Raw genomic sequence first — 19,351 nt, 5'->3', positions numbered from 1 at the left:
GGCAGAGGTAACCTTGGAGACGGGCGGGCGTCGCTCCCCGGGCCCGGCTCAGGGACAGGGCGGGATCGGGGTGTCGCGATAGTCGGCGACAGCCCGCCGGGGATGGCAGGGGTGGCGCTCTGTGAGCCCCGACACCTCTACAACATCATCAACCAGTGCCGGCGGTTCCCGCGGCTGGCGGAGCCCAACTACCTGTGCCTGCTGGGTGAGGCCGCGGCACAGGCCCGTCCCTGCCTGCTGCTCCTGCCTGCTGCTGTCCCTGCCTACCCCTGCCCATCCCTGCCTGCTGTTTCCTGCTCCTACCTATCCCTGTCCTTGCCCCTACCCCTGCCTGCCCGCTGCCTGCTGCTACTGTCCCTGCCTCCTGCTTATCCCTGTCCCTGCCTGCTGCTCTTGCCTGCCCCTGCCTGCTGCTGCCCCAGGCTTTTCCTGCCCCTGCCTGCAGCCAGGCGCTGTGCTTGGCCTGGTCCTGCTCCGGCTTTCCTCATGTCCAGCTCTCCCTGCTCTGATCTATCCCATGGATACACACTCTCCCCCTCTACTTCCAGCGATTTTAGAGGTGGACAAGATCTTTCAACCATTTCACAAAGATTGCTGATAAGTATTTGCATCTTGCATAGTGCCAATACCCCCCAAAAGGGTGTCTGATATTGCAATATTATTAAAAGTTTTGGTAAAGGAGTCAGCCAGTTTGGGAGTGGGGTTGGGGTCTCTCTGGTGCCCCTCTGCCCAGCTCTGGGGCAGCAGAGGCAGAGCTGCTGGGCAGAGGTCAGAGCAGGCACAGGACTGGTGCTGGGAATGCTACAGGAACACACTTGGGTCAGGACTAAGGCTGCTGGCATCACTTGGTGTTACACACACACTCACATCGGTCCTGGAGGTTGTTATATCCACACCAGAAAGCCTCAGTTCCTAAAAAACCAAATCACAGAGTCATCAAGGTTGGAAAGAGACTTTCAAGATCATCCAGTCCAACCATCAACCCAGCACCACCATAACCACTCCTAAACCATATCCCCAAGTGCCAGAGCCCCAAATGTCTTTTCTCTGGGTGATGCCAGTGCCTGAATTCCCGCTGACCGAATCACAAACAGAATTCCACCTTTACAAGCCAATTGCTCTGTCTCGGTTGGTTTTTTCAGATGCCCGTACTCAGCGTGAATTCGACGAGAGCCACATTGTTACAGCCCGCAGGATTGAACGGGTGAGGGCATTGTTTGAGTGAACCACCCCTCGATTCAGCAATTAGCAGGAAGCCAAAACTGGTTTAAACCCCCCGGGAAACGTCCCATCCTCTCCCGTGCCTGTTGCAGCCGTGCTCGGTGGCTGCCACTGGGGGGATGTATTCTGTCACAAAGCAAAAGTGGCCTCAGCAGCCCGAAGGATTGGCACATAAGGGGCTGAATATCAGGAAAAATATTGCACAAGGACTCACATCTTGTAGCCTTGTCTCGCAAGGACAGTGCTGGCATCTGCCCCGCTGTGGTTGATGAAGCAATCAGGGCAGTTTGCATAATTTCTGGCTCCTAACCGGGGCTCTCAGCGTCACCCACACCCACACGGACAAACCAACACGTAGCTAGAGAGTTGTAGCTTGCAAGATGTCAGTAGTGTTGATGCCACAAGAGCAGAGTGGAGCTGTGCTCCTGACAGAATTCCTCTGTGATTTTGCAGAGTCCTAGAGGGGAGTATCTGATCCCGAGCGCAGAGGAGCTGGGCTATGTCAGACACTGTGTGGTGTATGACTACAACACCAGCGTTTTGAGCTGCTGTGACTATGATGAAGAGGAGAAAGAAACAGGTACGTGGGACCCATATCAGCCAAGACCTCACTGCCAGAGAGATATTCATCCCATTCCTCATTTAATTTTATGCAGCTCATCGGAAGAGGTGCAAACGTTCCCAATTTTATTTGAAAAATGATCATCTGTTCTATCCCTCTGGTTTTTCAGTGTGTTGTGTATGTTCTTAGGCTTCAAAAATCCAGGTTTTATTTCAAAGCATCCTGGGAGGCCTGGTTTCCATCTGTGGATGATCCCCCGAAGCTCCTTGATGCATGTGAGGAATGGGGTTTTTTTCCCCCCACATTTCCCTGAGACTGGGCTTGTCCAACAATTGCCTTTTAGGGAGCAGTGCTGCTTCAGGGACCGGAAACAGTGGCTTAAGTCCTGTGCATTCCCAGAGTGAGTACTTCCTTCTCTGAGGGCTAGAAAAGGCTTTCACATCATGATACTTAAAAAAACATACCTTTAATGGATGTGATGATTTGATGGAGTTCACCGGGAAGTGAGAAGAGCTGGAAACCTTTCCATGTCAGTGTTCAGCCCTCCTTGAACCATGGAATTGTTTAGCTTTCACACATCCTTCAGCAGGGAGTTCTGCTGTGTGCAGGACTTCTGTATGTTTATTTGGCTCTTATGAGCTTTACAAAGTCTACAATAGTTTTAGCAAAGATTTACATCGCTTTACAAAGGAAAAAAATGTGGGTGTGTAAGGGGAATGAAAAAAGAAGGATATTCCTAAATGCTTGATGATGAGGCGTTAAAGTGTGAAGAATCAGAAGTGGGTTTCTATTGTGCTGATCTATTTCTAAAGCAGACATAGCTAGAGGGAAGCAGGATGGATCCCTTGGGAAGAGGAGCAGCCATCTCACATAATTTACTTCATTGAGGAGAGTGTTTAAAACACTTGAGGAGGATTTAAGACACTTCCTTCTTTCCTCCTTTGCCTAAAGCAAACTAAAGAAAAGGGCCTCTGTAAAACTATGATTAGTAGATTTAAATTAATAATACTTCCCTCTTGTGGGAACTTATTACAAGTATTTCCCAAAGAAAAAACGAGAGAGAAAAAAACCCCAACCAAACGCCTTTCTCTAGACCTACAGAAGAATCAAGGAGAGGAATAAAAGATTGGGACAAGAGGTGAAAGCAGCACACAGGTACAGAATAAGTTGAGCTTTTAGCAAGGTTTTCTATAGAGCATTAAATTAAATGAAATGGGAATTGCTATGGGTGTTGGGGAGGCAGATGATGGAGACACTGAACCTGCCCTGGCAAACAGCTTTTTGGTCTCCTTAGATACTCAGGAAGGAGCTGCATTCCTCCACGCCAGAAACTTTCAGGAGTTCACCCGCCACCACGTGCTCGTCCTGAAGGGAGGGTACAGGCATTTTTCATCTTGTTTTCCTTTTCTGGGGACTCAGAAGACACTGTGGATGCCTCAGGTGACATGAGACTAATCTGAAAGTAGAATTAGCATTCATATTCAGCTGCTGATGGCTGATGAATTCAAGTTAAATGGTGTTGCAAATGTAGTATCACAGTAATTTCAAGCAAAGGAATTAAATGTCATCTGAATTGCTGTGCTTGCCCTGAGTCTCACCACTGATTCTTTTTCCTCTTCCATTGCGTGAAAGAAAGCTCATGGAAACAACCTGGGAATGTTTCCCTGATAACCCTGAAACTGGCTTGGGGAGAGTACAGATAACTGAACAAACACTAGCAAATGATGAAAAGAAGCAGGGTCCTCTCTCACATGTGGTTATCTGGGATAGTACACAGCAAATGTTTTCAGATAGAAATGAAATTCCTACCAAGCACTATGTTCCACGTGTTTTCATTGGGAAGGATCACAAAGCAAGTGCTGGTGCATTGTTTCAATAGGCCCAGAAAGAAAACAGCCATCCACTCAAACACCAGTATCCTGATATTTGGTTTCACCTACAAACATCGATCTATTTAGCTCATGAGAAACAATCACCCTTTATTTCACACCTAGGACAGGACCTGAGGCAGGGCAGGCTAAGAAGGTGCTGGTCAGCAGAAAGCATCTCATTGCAACGTGTCTTTTGTTCCCTCCTGGTTCACAGGAAACAGCCCATGACACTGTGCTGACCTGTGCAGCACAGGAGGCAAAATCGATTCACTTTGTGCTGCTTTGTGAAGGGCAACACATTGCTGAGCTTCCCCATCAGATTCACACGGACACAGAGTACCTCCCTGCCTCTCAGTTTAAGCTGTTCACTGTTGGTTTAGCCTGCTGCTTTGTGCTGCTGCAGCAGTAGCAGAGTATCCATTAAGGATGTCGAGGCTTCTTGTGCGTTTTCATTCTCAGCCTCCGTGCTGCAGGCGCCGGAAGCAGCTGCAGAGTTGTGCTGTGCCACTACAGGGCACCTGCAGCTCTGCAGGTGGCAGATGATTTCATTTAGCCCTGCAAACAGTAACCAGGGAGAACATCAAATGGATCTGTTATGCTGCAGTCCCTGCAGACAGTGGGAAGGATATATTCCACCTCCTGTTTAGTCAGGGTTTGTTTCAAGTAACGCTGCAACAACAGCAATGCTGTTAATTATTCTCAGTAAATCTAGTAAAGACTTCAATATACAGAAAGTCCAGGTGATTGAATGAATCATTACACTAAACTGTGTCATGGGCTGTTGACTAAGTGCTTGTTCAATTCTTCACATGACTTATGTTTAAGAACTTAGCAAGCTAATGGAACAAAGACCCTCTCTAACCTGAGCCTATGGTTTCTTTCCGGCAGGAACTAGACAACTTCCAGCCATACCCTGTAGAAATACTGCCTTTAAAGTTATATATGGGCAATTTCAAGCAGGCCTGTGACCAAAAAATTCAGAAAGATCTGAGGATCAAAGCACTAGTCAATGTCTCTGAACAGCCTGGAACACTGTAAGTTAAACAGTTCAAGGTTTACCCTCACCAATGTCTGTGATGTGAATAAATGAGGTGGCACAGAGTCTGTTCACAGAGGACTCAGTGCCTGTGAACTTCCAAGGAAACCTCTGTTGTTCACTGCAGATTCCAGTGTTGTTTCATGCTCATTTTTCCAATCTCTACCCCAGAGCAGCAATGCAGTCCTGCAGCCCTCGACCATGCCTTGGGTGGGTTGGGTGAGAGGAGGAGTGGGAAGCACATGGCATTTCGAGTCTATCATATACCATTATCCAGGAGAAACCTATATCTCTGAATAGCTTTCAGAGCAAAATCTTACAAACACATCAGTGTAAAAGCTAAATCACCCATGTGTCACATTGCTGGTCTTCCTTCCTTCCTACTCTGTCCATGCCCAGTCTGCAGGTTGTGCTGGAAATGCCATTTCACACAGTGAAAAATCCAGTGGCATTTCTCAAGGAGGTGACCCAAACAAAGTAAGCAACAAATCCAATTACCCACCACCCAGGACATGTGTACCAGTAGACATTTCTCATGCCTTTGGCTCTGGAGGAAGGTCTGTGCACTGTGGGTAATATTCCCATGTCCTCTGCATGATGTGCTTTCACATTTTGGAAATTCCTCACCAATGTTTTGCTCTCTGAGTTCTCTGAGTTGAGTTCTCTGAGCTTTTGGAGGGAGGAGATGCTGTCATAGAGAATGACATCAAGTGACATGAGGGGGCTCTGTTCACAAAACAGCCAACACACACAGGCTGTGAAGGCACTCTGGCTTTCAGTTCATCTGTTTGCATTTATCTCTCAGATAAAGGAAGCTGTAGGTTAAGGCAGTGATGCTGATACCATGTGGAGTGGAAAATCAGTAATTAAATTGGATCTGTGTTACAAACATCTCAGTGTCTCACCATAACAAATCCCTTATCATAATGTTAATGATGATGATGATGAAAAACTTAGATGTGTAACAGCAAACAAAATTATCACCTTGCCTCCAACAAATACATCTTGTCAAAGCTGCTTCTCTGGTCCATGTGGTCTGTGTGCTCTCTTTCCAGGTTTGCAGAAGATGGTGAATCCCTCCATATATCTGTTCCAGATTCACTCGAAGCAGATCTTTTTTCTTTCTTTCCCATCATTTCTCATTTCATAGGTGAGTTGATCCTGATCTGGAATTCCTGAGACCTTGCTCACTCGAGGATATTAGATGGGAGTGACAGCAATTCACTCCAACAGGAAGCTCAGGCAGCAGGGTCGTAATCATTCACTATCAGTACACTCCCAAGCAAGCCCACACCCTGATGGATGCTGGACCTGCCTCACTATCCAGCCTGTTGGACAGAGAGGCAATTTTACAGGGCATCTGACTCTGATGTTCCTGCTCACTGTAAAGAACACCTCACTCTGGTAATAGGCAGCTTTCCACCTGACCTGAAAAGGCTTTGCTGCAAAGCGTGCACCAGAGCTCCATAGGATTCCCTCTTAGTCCTTTGCAACAACCCTTAGGCTCTTACCAGCCCAAAGCTTCAACCACCACAGCTTTATTTGAACCAGAGTGTGACCCACATTAGGGAACTTTCCACAAGGTGCTGCTAATCTTTAAGATTTGCAGTGCAAACCCACCATAGAGCCCGGGAAGACTTTCAGGTTGGGTGGCATCAACCTGCCTTTGGCTGATTACATCAGATAGGGCATGAAAAAAACACACTCTCCAGCTCAGTGCCTGCAGCTGCACAGCAGACACGGCTCCTGCAGCTCCATCCTGTGATGCTGTCAATCCCTGTCGTTATCTTTTATCACACTTATCAAATAACACCTGCCACAGACCACGACCCTGCTGAGCAGAGTGTTGTTCAGAAGCAAAAGACCACCCTGTCCCCACAGACTTTATAATCCAAGTACAATATCAGAAGTGACAACTGGATGCAAAGAAACAAGGAAACAACATTTGAGGATATAACTTTGTAGTCCTGAACTGGATTTGATGATTTGCATGTGCCCAAATGCTGAAATTCACTTGCTTGCCTTTCGTTGTGCCCCGTGTTTTTCCCAGTAGCGTTTCAGAAGACAGTTTCTTTCTCCCATCAGTTTGTGCAAATTTCCAAGGCAGACTACAAGAGTTTATTATCTTTAGCTCTTGTGAAAGTGTTACACTGTTTACCTGATAGTGGAACTGTTTACTTGGCCCTCCAGAGCGAGATTATTCAAACTGTAACAGTTATGGGTGAACATCAGACTAAAGCTCTTCACTTACTCCCAGAGGAGTGTGGATATTCTCATGCCAGGTGTATATTGGAGTGAGGCAACTTCTATTCAGGTTCTAGAACAGAAATAGTATCTCATTATAGAAATAAGTTAGAAAATGCTGTTATAGTGCTTGAAAAAAAAATCAGAACCAACAGAACATCTCAGCAACAGTAAAAGGCTTTGCCCTATGAATTCTGTTGTTCAGTTGCTAATATTCTAAAACCATCATGCTGTCTAGAGAGAGAGAGAGAGAGAGAAAGGATTAATTAAATATGCAACCTTCTAGGCACAGGCAGCAGAGTTAATGTGGTTAGGAGCCACTGACAACATCCTGTGGTAGCAAATGGGTTTGCTGATCTTTGCAATTTTCACCACAAAGTATCCATCATAAAAACATCATAAAAACAGTGCCCCAGCTGGCATGTACATGCTTCCTGCTGGTGATGTCCATGGAGAGAGGAAAGGGATTTAGAGTCTCAGTCCCCTCCAGTTTGGGAGCTGATTGCTCCAGCCTGCATGGAGAGCAGGCAGTTCATCAGAAATTTCAATACCTTTAAGCCTTTCTGGGAAGAGTTTGAGCAGGTGATGTGAGTGATGCTGACCACAGGTGATGGATCGTGGTAGACCACATTTCTTCAGTTCCCTGATGTAAAGGTGACACTGATGTGCAATGAAGCATTGTCTGGTTATTGTCACTGGTCTTCAAAGCCGCATTTTAACCAAGTGGATTTCTCAGAAAGGCAAATGCTTACAGAAATGGGAGCTGGCAGTGCCCATCTGCTGCTGTCAGGGTTCCTGAGGGCTCCTGTCGCTCAGCCTGTCAGCTGTCACCGAATTAGTGCTTGGCTCTACCTTTGGAAGCTTGATTTCCCAGATCATTAATTTGTGATTGGCATTTCTTTACTCAGATGCTCAGATGGATGTTGGAGCAGTGCTGGTGTTCTCCAGCCTGGGGATAAGCCGGAGCAGCACAGCCATCATTGCCTATCTCATGCATTCCTGCCGGCTTTCCCTGAAGGTATGTCACTGTCACAGTTCCCACCGAGACTGGCTGGGTCTGCACTTGATTTCTCTTTCTGAAGCCTTATCACTGTAGTAGTAACACATTCACTGTCTGTGATTTCATGCAGAATATCCACTTGATAATGTAACTGATTATATGATCTGAGATTGCATCTTCTTTATACCATTAAGGAGCTGGCTTAAGTGTGATTTTGGATCTGTGAGTTCTTACCCTGGCACCTGTGATATCCTTGCATTTCCCTACTTAACTACAGGGCTATAAAACTAAAGCTGTGGTTAGAGAACATGGTATTTCTCTCCTGGATCTGAGAAAGAGAGTGGAAGCTACTGCAGGTAATCCCAGCTCTTAATTCCATGGTGTTACAGGGAAGTTCAGAAACCAGTGTTTGCAGGGCTCTGATTTACCACTGACTTTGGCATCAGCACTGACCCTTTCTGAAACCCCATTTTATTTCTCCAGAAGCAATCCCCTCCCACAGATGCTGCTGTAGAGAAAACTGGAATGGGATAATACTCACTCAGGGGGGATGTACAGGTTAGATGGCCAGTACATGCTGTTCCATAGCTCTGAATAATGTAAGAAATGGATGAAGGATGGCTGGGAATGGCCTGGCTGTGCAAGAGCCTGGTGGCCTCTCCCCTGGTGCCCTTTCTCCCTTTCCATACAACACATGGGTATTGTGCTGCCCCAAGCACCATCTCATGGTACCTGCTAACACAGAGCAAATGAGTTCCCATGGGAACTGAACAGCATCTCCTCATCCTTGTTTAGAAAGTCTCCTCTGGGAGCTTGAACAGATTGATCCAAACTTCATTTAAGCTGGGCCTGTATCTGATAATTTTATTGATTTTGTGCAAACATTTGCAACGTAAGAGGAAATCTCTTTCCATGGCTGTGTGCCAGTGGGTAATTAGAGGCTGAGGGTGCCAGCAGGGCTGCAGACATGGCTCAGTCCCTGCACTAACACGGGTGTAACTGCTCCTGCATGCTGATAACCAGCCACTTGCATACTGAATTTCAGACTGGGCTTACATGGCAGTGCAAAAGTCAAAGGCTGATCCTTGCCATTCCTCTCAGTTGGCATCAACAGGTTGGTCTCAGCATTTTACTAAGTGCCAAAAAAAAAAAAAAAAAAAAGAAGAAAAGGTTGACAGGGCAGTGCTTGCCCACTGTTGGCTGGGCAAAGCTTTCCTGGGGGGATTACCCTGGCAGGCAAGTTTGTTTCTTGCAGACAAAAGCAGTGCAACAGATTCCCGTGTGATTCTCCAGCCAATCCAGGCAAAGATCTTTGAAAGCTTCCAAAAGCAAGGCAGATTTGGGATGTGTGGCCCCTTATTCTGTTAGTAGTCAATATGTGAGTAGATCTGTTGAGTCCAGGGAAACTGGAGACACCCACACTGTGGTTCCAGAGGAGTAAATATTGGAAGATCAGCCTCGGAGCCTGCAGAATCACTGAGATTAGAAAAACAAACCAATGGAGCACTATCTGCTGACCTTTGGTCTCATTACACTTAAGCAACCCTCCAAGTGCAGGGGGCAAACTCTTTTACAAGCAGGAAGATGAGCACTGCTGGGAAAACACAGGGATGCAGCTGAAGTAATGCACAGCAATGCTGGTGGATCTGCCCTGCGTGTGTCAGAGTCCCTGGGTGATTACTTGGAACTAATAAATAGTTAAGATGGCTGTAATTAGTGCAGTGGGATAACTGCAGGGTCATAGCTGCTTCTGCCACATCAGGTCACACCAATCCAAGATAACCTTTGTTGCTTATCTGTGAATGGCTGATGATACTTCACTGCTTTGTTCATCATCTGTGGAAGGAACAGCATTTTAGGGTAGAAAATCCAGGCCTGGATTTCTCCGTTGGTGTAAAATAAAATAATGCAGGATACCTGCCAGGTAATGAAAGCAGCCTGAGCTGTCCTCATATCCAGGAGAGCAGAGTATGAATGGGACAGGCTTCTCTGATGTCCACATCTGGATCCAGCCTGTCCTGCTTTGGCAGCCAAAGTCTTGCCTGCAGGTTCTTGCTGTCCAGCGCAGGGAGCAAATACAAAGCCGTGTTGTCTACAAGTGTAGCCGTTTCATGACTTTCAGTTCAATTCCTAACACTTCTCTCCTTTTCTTCTGCTTACAGGGAGCTTGGGATTACCTCCTGAAGTGCAAACCGAGCATGAGACCCCATCGGGGCTTTGTGGAACAGCTCTCAGCCTGGGAGAGCCAAATGTATGGGACCAACATCACAGACATCTCTGAGCCAAACTACTGACAGGGAACACCCTGCAGGGAAAGGCACTCCCTTCCACACCACCAAGCAAATGACTTGAACGCTGTTTGAGAAAGACCTCAGTGGAAAAGCTTTCCTCTTTAGCTCCATGCTACTTTGGGTCAACTTCTGGAGCCTCCTGGAGAACTCACCTGTGCTGTAGAAGGTGTGGCAGTTTGGGGAATGCAAGTGCTGCAGGATGAGACCCATTACAGGCTGTTTGTCTCTTTAGCAAGCAAAGGAGACTATAACCATAGTAGGGTTATCTCTGAAAAGGTTCCTTATCCATAGCCTGGAATGACAAATTTAGAGTCTGACTGTGGCCACTTCCAGCCTGGAGAGGTGACAACAGAATTTCTGTGATTCAGAAGTCCCTGCAGCCTGCGAGTGCCTTCTTAGCTACCCACAGACTCACTGGTTGAATTGTTCAGATCATCCTTCCCACTTGCCACCTTCTAATCCAACAACCAAACCTCTTGGCACAGCTGGTAGTTTTGAAGCCTCAATCCTGCTACACGAAACCTAAACTCAGCGTCGCCCTCTCTCTTACCTCACTGTGAATTCTGCTCATTGACATCCCAAAATAAAAACATTCCAGAAAACACTCCCGGGCTTTCCTAGCACTCTTGTGTTTGCCATTTACAACGGTCGGGTCCATTTAATTGCTTTCATCAAAGCACCCTAAATACTAAGCTAAAAAACAGCGAGAGTTTCGACTTCTAATTGTTCAAAAAGCGAACTGTTTTAAATAGACGTCACCTCCATACCAGAGTACAACTCGTACCTAATAGGAACATTCCTACGAAAGGAAGAATCCCTGTAATGGGAATTACAGGCCGGCCTGGCCCCGCCCCCCAGGCTGGCCCCGCCCCCCATGGGCGTGCCCGGAAGGGGGCGGGGCAGCGGCGCGGTGGCCGCGGGCCGGGCCGGGCTCCGCCATCGCCGCCATGGCCGCGGGCGCCTCGGCCGCCGAGTGCCTGCGGGAGTGGGAGGAGCTGCAGGACGGCTTCCAGCGCATCCAGGTACCGCCGCACCCCCGCCCGGGGGGCTCGGGGGCCGCCCCGGCACCCCGCGGTGACCGGCACAGCGCCCTGGGGCATCCGCCGCGGGCGCCCCCCGCAGCATCTCCAACGGGTCCCGCGGGCAGCCGGCGGCTCCCTCCTGGAGCGCGGCCGCTTTTCCCCTTTTCCTTGCGTCCCAGCCCTGTGCGCCCGGGCAGAGCGGTTGGGAGCGGGGCGGAGGTGCCAGGCTGTGCCGGGCACGGCGCTTGCCAAGGACCGGGGTCCGCCGGTCTGAGCCCCCGGCCCGGCGCGGAGCTGGCGTGGAGAGCCCAGACCTCCCGGTGTCCAAGGGCTGGGAGCTGGCGTGGAGAGCCCAGACCTCCCGGTGTCCAAGGGCTGGGAGCTGGCGTGGAGAGCCCAGACCTCCCGGTGTCCAAGGGCTGGGAGCTGGCATGGCACGGCCGGACGGGGAGCGCAGATGCCATTTCACGCTCTTTATCGCTCCTTATCGCTCCTTATCGCCCCTGTCAGCCCCGCTCGGGCCGGCCCGGAGCCAAACTGCCCCGCTGGCCGGGATCACCGGGAATTCGGGCACACCGCGGCCAGGCTCCTTGTCCCGACCCTCCGTACCCCGTCCCCCTCCCTCTCGTGCCCTGCCGCCCACCGGGGGCTCCGTGCCAGGCAGGTGACAGGTATCAGAGGTGCTTCCACCTGCTTTGTGTAATCCCCAGGGCGCGGGTTGCCGGGGGAAGGAGTGGGCAGGGTTCAGCTCAGACAGGGTCACCCAAGGGAAAGGTTGGCTAACCCCATCCCCTGCTGCTGCTCAGGTCACTCAGCTGCAGCTGCACCAGTTCCCTTTCCCCCTCTTTCCCCCCCGGGAGCGGGGCGAAGCGGATGTTGTTGCGGGCACGTCGCTGCTGTGCCCAGATCTGGGGCAAGGGAGGCTTTGAGAAACCTCCTCTTGCTCCATAGGGGTTGTGTGGATGTCCCGGGTCACCCACTTCGAACACTGAGTGCAGCCACACAGTGCTGGCCCTTCCCATTGGAAACCTCCTCCCAAGGTGGCTCCTGATCCAAGCTGTCTCTGAGCGTGGTGCTGGGATGCTGACACAGCTAAAGGACTTGTCACAAAAGCCACTTGCTCACAGTTAACTCCAGAGCAAGAGGAGGAGGTGACTCCAGATGGGAGCAGGAAAGCTTGATGGCCAAGCAGGGAATGCCCTGGGAGAGATCAGGGACATAAATCACTGCTGGGGAGCTGGGATTGTCTGGGATCCAGATCTGCTACTGCTTGTTACCAGAGGGAGAAGGTTTCCCTCCTCTGCTCTGAGTTTCACCTTTCTCCTTTGGGAACAGCTTTCAAATCTGCTGATCAAATCTGCTGCTCGATAAGAGCTAAAACTTGTGTGCCAAGGTCTAGTCCAAGGGTTGTTGTGAGCAGCGTGTAATTCCCTAGTGGAAGTGGCATTCAGGCTGCTGTGGCTGAGGTGAGGCTGTTTTCCAGCTGACCTGGACAGGCAGCAGCATTGATCCCGCACACTCTCTCCTTTCCTTGCTAAATATAGTGGAGAGTGGCATCCAGCCTTTCCCAGGTGCGGTTGGGTTACCAGGCACTTGGCTGCAGCCCTGCTGTGAGTCCGTCCTCTTTGTCCAGCTCATTGACAGGCTCCTTCCAGCTTCCCAGGGGTGCCCAGAGCCACAAGTCAGGGCAGCAGCAGGTGCTGCATGAACCTGGAGGCAAAGAGAGTACTTATCCCATCCCAGCACTCAAAACCATCGCTCTGGGTTACCACGGCCCTCAGTTACAGCACTGGCTCAAACAACATTTCTTTCCAAGCCTTTTCTATCCTCTGTGCACTGTCAGTGGTCTCCCAGCTGTGGGAGCATCACCACATTGGTGGCTGGACTTTCACAGCCCACAGCTGGAGGTGGCTGGACACGAGGGATGTGCAAGGGCAGGACCAGGCTGTGTCCTGTGGATGTGCCTGCACCTGTAGATACCTTCCTTGGGATTGGGGATGGGCATCCCCATGGAAGCAGGGCTGGTTGCAGGCTGTCCCCAAACACACCTGGTCCTCTGCAGCCACCCCTCCTCTGACCCAGCTGCTGTGCAGGTGAAGTTGAGGACATTTTTTAACAGAAGCATCAGCAGTGCTCCTGTGGAGAGCCCGAGGACAGGGATGGCTGGGCAGGCAGCTCTAATGCTTGCTGGTCTCTCCTTCCCAGGATAACCACAAGCTGTACAAGCAGAAACTTGAGGAGCTAACCAAGCTCCAGGATGGGATCTCCAGCTCCATCGCACGGCAGAAGAAGCGGCTGAAGGAGCTCTCGGTCTCCCTCAAAAAGTAAGTTGGTGTCCTGTGACAGCACAGGAGGGGAGAGAGGCAAGGATGGAGCTCTCACCTCGTGTCTGAAATACAAAGCTCTCTGCAGCCTCACTCATGGCAAAGTGCTGTGAGAGGCAGATCTTCCGCATCCTCCCTTCCTTGTGCCCCAATTTGTGCCCCGTTTGCAGTTCAGAGCTTGCAAGGGCTTTGCAGGTAACCATGAACTGCCACGCTCCTGCACCAGGCTCTCCCCATCCTTCCTCGAGGGTGAGAGACTCCTCTGGCCTCACCTCACTCCCATTCCTGCTTCCTTCTCTTGGGCAACATCCCAGCCTGACAGAGTTATGGACTTGCCTCCCATCTGCCTTTGCTGTCCTTGGGGTGTCCTTGCCCGAGTCAGTCACCTGTGGAGTGCCAGCACATGCTGATCACATTGCAGAGGCTCTCCTGATGCCAGTGCCTGTGTTTCCTCCCCAGATGCAAAGCCCACGCGAGTCCCGAGCAGGTATCTTCTATCCAAGAGGCCGAGAACCTGATTAAAGAGAGGCAGAATGTTTTCTTTGAGATGGAGGCCTATCTGCCAAAGAAGAATGGGTAAGAGGCACCTCAGCTCTGGGTGAAACACCAGGTCCACCCTCCACATCCCCGTGGCTGTAAGGCTGTAAGGCTGCTGTCACCCTGCTCCTGAGGGGGTCACAGCTCTGCTGCTCCACTTGGGCTCCCCAGAGGACACCTGGGCAGGAGCCTCTGCAGCACTGCCCTCTTCCTCCTCGCTCCTCTGCCTGCTCGGGGCCTTCATCCACCCTTGGACAGTGGCTGTGTGTGGGGGGAAGCCCGGGTGAACACCCCAGTGCCCACGGGAGGTGGGGTGTGTGCTCGGCCACCCGTCCCCCTGCCCTGGGGAGGGGATGCCAGAGCGTTTGTACCTGGCAGCTCCAAGTGGAAATCAGCTGGGAGGGAGCTCATCCCTGGCCTCAGCAGTGGCACGAGAGGGGACAGCTCCACAGGCAGGTCCCCATCCTGACACCTCTGCTCTCTCCCCAGGTTGTACCTCAGTCTGGTGCTCGGGAATGTGAACGTCACACTGCTCAGCAAACAGGCCAAGTACGGCTCCCTCCTCGCTGCCACCTCTGCTTTGCCTGGCTCGGGATCCCCTTGGCACCAGGAACAACAGCTCCTCCCGGCCAGACACTGGGCTGGCTTGGTCCACCTGGTGTAGATTCCCTTCCTGGGCTGTTTTCTGCATCCTTTCACAGAATGAGCCAAATCCTTGACTCCCCCTCAAGCTCCTGCCACTGGGCTGGGATGGACCATTAGCTCTGACAAGCTAAAAAGGATCCTCCACCAAAGCCATGTCTGGGTTTCCCCCTCCTCTTCCCTTGGGGAAACACCAGTGGTTGGTTTTGGCCCAGGAGAGCCTTCCCCATGCCAGAGAGGCCCAACCAGGAGCTTGTGTCCCTCTCCTTCTGTTTCCCAATCCTCCTCTTGGAGACATGTGCAGACTCCAGTCTGCCCAGCTTCCCCAAAGTCTGGGCCATCAGACAGGTTGTTGGGTGGTTTGGAGTGCTTGAAGGTGTCCCACCTGTGTGGAAGCAGCCTGGTGTGTTCTCCTCTCAGAAATATCCCCAAGGCAAGGTTTTTCCCAAGTATGTCCCAGAGGTTCCAAACAGGACATCACTTTTGTCCAGCTGGGTGGGGTGGGAGGATACAGCATTTCAGCAGCCACTTCATTCCAAGTCCTTGTGCTTGCCTGCAGGTTTGCTTATAAAGATGAATATGAGAAGTTCAAGCTCTACCTCACCATCATCCTACTCATTGTCTCCTCCTCCTGTCGGTTCCTCTTCAACTCCCGGTGAGTCTGGCTTGGATCCTGGGCAGAGATCTCCTCCCAGGGTCCCTGTGTCCTCTTCTCCCATCCTGCAAGGTCCAGAGCTGAACTGGAGATCCTGATAAAGGATCTGGACGCTGCCCTGGAGGTGGGGTGGCCTTTGTGGCTGCTGCAGTCCTGCTGTGGCCGTGGTGTGGGGGGGGGAGCAGGTCCCTGCCCGCGGTGGGTGGGTGTCCCACAGCAGTGCCAGTGCCCCCAACACACCCCTTTACACCCTCCTTTGTGTGACACCAGGGTGACAGATGCCGTCTTTAACTTCCTCCTGGTGTGGTACTACTGCACCCTCACCATCCGGGAGAGCATCCTGATCAACAATGGATCCAAGTGAGTCCCTGGGCTTGGGGAGGGGGTGCAGCGAGTTGGTCCTTCTCTGCAAAGCTGGGAGGTTGGGGCCCATCGAGCAGCTCTGAGCTTCCCGAGGGAGCAGCTCCCTCCTACTCAGGGTGTGTAGCAAGCCCTGGTACGAGCTGTAGGAGCGGGGCAGGAGGAACTCCCCGTGTGGAGGTGGTGCGGGAAGGTGGAACGGCGGCTGGAAGGGCCCCAGCTCCCGGTGCTGCCCAGACCGGAGGCGCCGGGTCCTGCTCCAAGCACGGATGTTTCACAACCAGCCCCACTCCTCATCTTGCCCTGGGAGCTGTCAGGTGGCTGCTCCACTCTCCTAGTGCACCTTTGGGTTGGGATTCACACTCAAGACCTGACGCCCCTTCTCTCTGTCTGCCTTCCAGAATCAAAGGCTGGTGGGTTTTTCATCACTACATCTCCACCTTCCTCTCAGGTGTCATGCTGACATGGTAAGTGTGTGTTCCCCATCCCACGGGGGGCTGTGGGTGGCTCTGGCACAGGGGCCTTTGCTGCCCTGACCTGCAGCCACAGGGGCTGTGGGGCGGGCAGGGCTGGCCGTCCACTCCCAGCCCCATGTCCCCCAGTCAGCACCGTTTCTCCACAGGCCAGATGGGCTCATGTACCAGATGTTCAGGAACCAGTTTCTCTCCTTCTCCATGTACCAGAGTAAGTGCTGTGCTGGGACAGGGACTGTGGTTGGTCTGGGGTGCTGAGCGTGCCTGTGGGGCTCTGCAGCACGTGCAGACCTGGCTGCAGCTGCTCACAGCTCTCGGCTTATCTGCGTTTTCCCTTGGACTCTGTCCTGCCCTCACCTCCCTGGCGCTGGGGTGATCTTTGTGGGCAAGGTCATCACGGAGCTGGGGCCAAGAGTTAAACCCTGGGCCCCTGCTGACGGCAGCCACACTCTCCTTGCAGGCTTTGTGCAGTTCCTGCAGTATTACTACCAGAGTGGGTGCCTGTACCGCCTGCGAGCGCTGGGTGAGAGGCACAACATGGATCTGACTGTGGGTAAGTTGGGATCTCCCCTTACTGATTGTCCCAGTCCAGCTGGACCCACCATTGCTGCAGGGCCTGTGGCTGCCCAAGCCTCCCTCCCAGCTCCAGCCCAGCCTCAGCTAACTGGGAGCTGTGGGTTCTGTTAAAGGTAAGGGTGGCAGTTTGGTCCGAAGTCAGTTTGGCTGTGGTTTGTCAGTGGCAGAAACAGTAAAAGCTACAAGTAAAGCCAAAGCTCTGAGAGCAGCATCTCCCATAGGGCAGCAGCAGCCCACAGGCTGGGTGCCCCCCCTCCTCCTGCTCTCCTGGGACCACCAGCCCACAGCTGGCTCCCTCGGGATGCGAGGTGGCAGTGGATGTGGCTCCTGGCATCCAAACTTTCCCCAGGAAGCTCTTTCAGACATGAAATATCCCTCCAACACCCCAGGTACTGTGTGTGGGCTGTCACCTCCCAGGCCCTTGTGACACCAAGGGCTGGGCTAAAGGGGCTCCAGCATGGGCGAGGGCAGCTCCACTGGAGCAGCTTCCTCTGCTGTCTTAGGAATCCCTGCCACCATCCCCCCTAAGAGTACAGGTGCCCACGGTGAGGTTGGCATGGCAGGCCCTTCTCAGCCAGGCACAGAGTGGGCACTGAGTCTCGCTGCCCGTGTCCAGAGGCACTGGGCTCCATCTGCTCCCTGCCAGCCTGTTCTGGGTCCTCACACAAACCTTCATCCTTTGCAGAGGGTTTCCAGTCCTGGATGTGGAGAGGCCTCACGTTCCTGCTTCCCTTCCTCTTCTTTGGGCATGTGAGTCTGCACTGATCCCTGCAAGAGGCCACAGCCTCAGGTGGGAGCAGGTCGTGCTGCAGTCCCAGCTGTGGGGTCAGCAGCCTGGACATGCCACAGTCCCCACAGGCTGCTGCAGCCATGTGATATGGGATGCCAGGGGTAGGGAAATGCTTCCAACAAACGCTGAGCCTTTTCCTCCAAAGCACCCACCGCCTCCACAACTGGAGCAATGAGATGGGGAGGACCTGGGGCAGTTCTGCCAAGTGCAGAATAGAGCAAAGGGGCTGTGGTGAGAAGCCTTCCAAATCCTCTCCAAAGCTCTTCCTTGGTCAGAGGCTGATGGGCAAAGACTGCTCTGAGGCTTTCTCACAGCGCTTGAGCTCCAGGTGGCACAAAAGGGGAGGGGATGTCCCACCTGGGGTCCTCTGGGGATGAGCCCTCTGACCCTGAGCCTGGATGGGGTTTCACTGCCCTCACATCAGGTCGGTGTGGGGTTTGTGCCCAGAGGAAGCAGCTGGATGAGTGTCAGCATGGGATGGAGCCTCTGAGAGCAGAGCTCCCCCTCAATCTCCTCTCTCCTGCAGTTCTGGCAGCTCTACAACGCCATCACCCTCTTCCGCATGCTCCAGCACCCGGAATGCAAGGAGTGGCAGGTAAGGGGGCTCCCGGGGGGCTGCCCTGGGAAGGGGGATGCCCCAGGCAGGTCCCTCCTGCTGACTTGTGCCTCTGTGCCTCCCACAGGTCCTCATGTGCGGCCTCCCCTTCTCCATCCTCTTCCTGGGGAACTTCTTCACCACCCTCCGCGTTGTCCACCAGAAGTTTCAGAACAAGAACAAAGACACAAAGGAGAATTGAAGGGGGGCAGTGTGGGGGCCAGGACTGTTTCTCCCCACTGCCTCCATCTCCCATCCACATCTCCTTGATTCCGTCCGGACTCTGGTGTCTCATCCCATTCCTTGGAAGCCTGGGTGTGGGACAGAGCTTGGGCCCTGCTCCTGGACAGTCCAGGTGTTCACTGCGGTGCTGGATCCACGCCCAAGCCACTCACCCGGAGTCAGGAGCACCCTGTGACAGCCACTCCCATTTGCTGGGATGTTCTCTGGATGCTGGTGCTCCCCATCCCACTGGGACAAGGCTGGCAGCTGCCTCACACAGTTCCTGGCATGGTCGAGGCTCCCCCTTTCCCCCCCAGCCCTGCAGCCCCTGTGTGTTGAAGGCAGAGGCCCTGGGGCAGCCTCATCACTGCAAGGGCAGCTGGGGGCTGTGCACAAGTCCTGGGTTCCAGGGTGTGCCTACTCCAGTTCCTCCCTCACCTTCAATCCACAGGGAAGAGGGGGCTGGGGCTCGGGAGGGGTGGGGAGCACCGAGAGCCTGGGCCAGGCTTCACACTGGAGCTGCACAAACAGCACCCTGGGCTGGCATCTCTGGAGGGTGCAGATGTAAAAATAAAGGGAAGGCGCTGCCCTGGGTCACTGGGGTGGTCTGGGAACAGTTTCTATGCTCTGTGGTTTTGGCTCTTTGAGAAGGGTGTCCTGACACAACCTCCCCGACAGGAGGCTGGAGGGAGGTCTGTCTCTTCTGGGTAACATGCAATAGGACAAGGGGAACAGCCTCAAGTTGTGCCAGGGGAGGTTTAGATTGGATATTAGGGGAAAATGTCTTCACCCCAAGGGTCGTCCAGCCCTGGCACAGGCTGTGCAGGGCAGTGGAATCACCATCCCTGGGGGATTTTAAAACCATGTAGATGTGACACTTGAGGATGTGGGTTAGCAGTGGGCTTGGCAGTGCTGGGTTAAGGGTTGGTC

The 19,351-nt window shown here is 52.5% G+C and overlaps 2 protein-coding genes across 2 annotated transcripts; both read left to right on the top strand.

Moving 5' to 3' along the window:
• The first annotated feature begins 13 nt into the window (after positions 1-13).
• STYXL1 (serine/threonine/tyrosine interacting like 1) lies at positions 14-10,830 on the top strand. The gene is made up of 9 exons (XM_027664487.1): positions 14-205; positions 1,143-1,204; positions 1,675-1,801; positions 2,127-2,183; positions 3,078-3,223; positions 4,543-4,688; positions 5,746-5,840; positions 7,843-7,952; positions 10,097-10,830. The coding sequence occupies exons 1-9, from the start codon at positions 103-105 to the stop codon at positions 10,226-10,228; spliced, it is 978 nt and encodes a 325-aa protein (XP_027520288.1). The 5' UTR covers positions 14-102; the 3' UTR covers positions 10,229-10,830.
• A 311-nt stretch (positions 10,831-11,141) lies between these two features.
• TMEM120A (transmembrane protein 120A) lies at positions 11,142-19,040 on the top strand. Its single transcript, XM_027664485.1, has 12 exons — positions 11,142-11,247; positions 13,453-13,571; positions 14,031-14,147; positions 14,598-14,657; positions 15,310-15,405; positions 15,676-15,765; positions 16,167-16,232; positions 16,388-16,449; positions 16,699-16,791; positions 17,500-17,564; positions 18,131-18,199; positions 18,288-19,040. Exons 1-12 carry the CDS (start codon positions 11,173-11,175, stop codon positions 18,399-18,401), a joined length of 1,026 nt encoding a protein of 341 aa, XP_027520286.1. The 5' UTR covers positions 11,142-11,172; the 3' UTR covers positions 18,402-19,040.
• The last annotated feature ends 311 nt before the right edge of the window (positions 19,041-19,351 follow it).

The sequence above is a fragment of the Corapipo altera genome, unplaced genomic scaffold, assembly GCF_003945725.1.
Source record: "Corapipo altera isolate COAL_440 unplaced genomic scaffold, ASM394572v1 181b, whole genome shotgun sequence".
Classification (NCBI taxonomy): domain Eukaryota; kingdom Metazoa; phylum Chordata; class Aves; order Passeriformes; family Pipridae; genus Corapipo; species Corapipo altera.
This window is presented reverse-complemented; position numbering and strand designations above follow the sequence as displayed.

Bases quoted from the DNA above. Each gene is read 5' to 3' on its own strand.
- STYXL1 (XM_027664487.1), top strand. From the start codon at position 103: ATGGCAGGGGTGGCGCTCTGTGAGCCCCGACACCTCTACAACATCATC. The intron at 1,802-2,126 runs GTACGTGGGACC...ATTGCCTTTTAG, and splicing joins TGAAGAGGAGAAAGAAACAG to GGAGCAGTGCTGCTTCAGGG. The intron at 2,184-3,077 runs GTGAGTACTTCC...TGGTCTCCTTAG, and splicing joins AAGTCCTGTGCATTCCCAGA to ATACTCAGGAAGGAGCTGCA.
- TMEM120A (XM_027664485.1), top strand. From the start codon at position 11,173: ATGGCCGCGGGCGCCTCGGCCGCCGAGTGCCTGCGGGAGTGGGAGGAG. The intron at 15,406-15,675 runs GTGAGTCTGGCT...GTGTGACACCAG, and splicing joins CGGTTCCTCTTCAACTCCCG to GGTGACAGATGCCGTCTTTA. The intron at 16,792-17,499 runs GTAAGTTGGGAT...CATCCTTTGCAG, and splicing joins CAACATGGATCTGACTGTGG to AGGGTTTCCAGTCCTGGATG.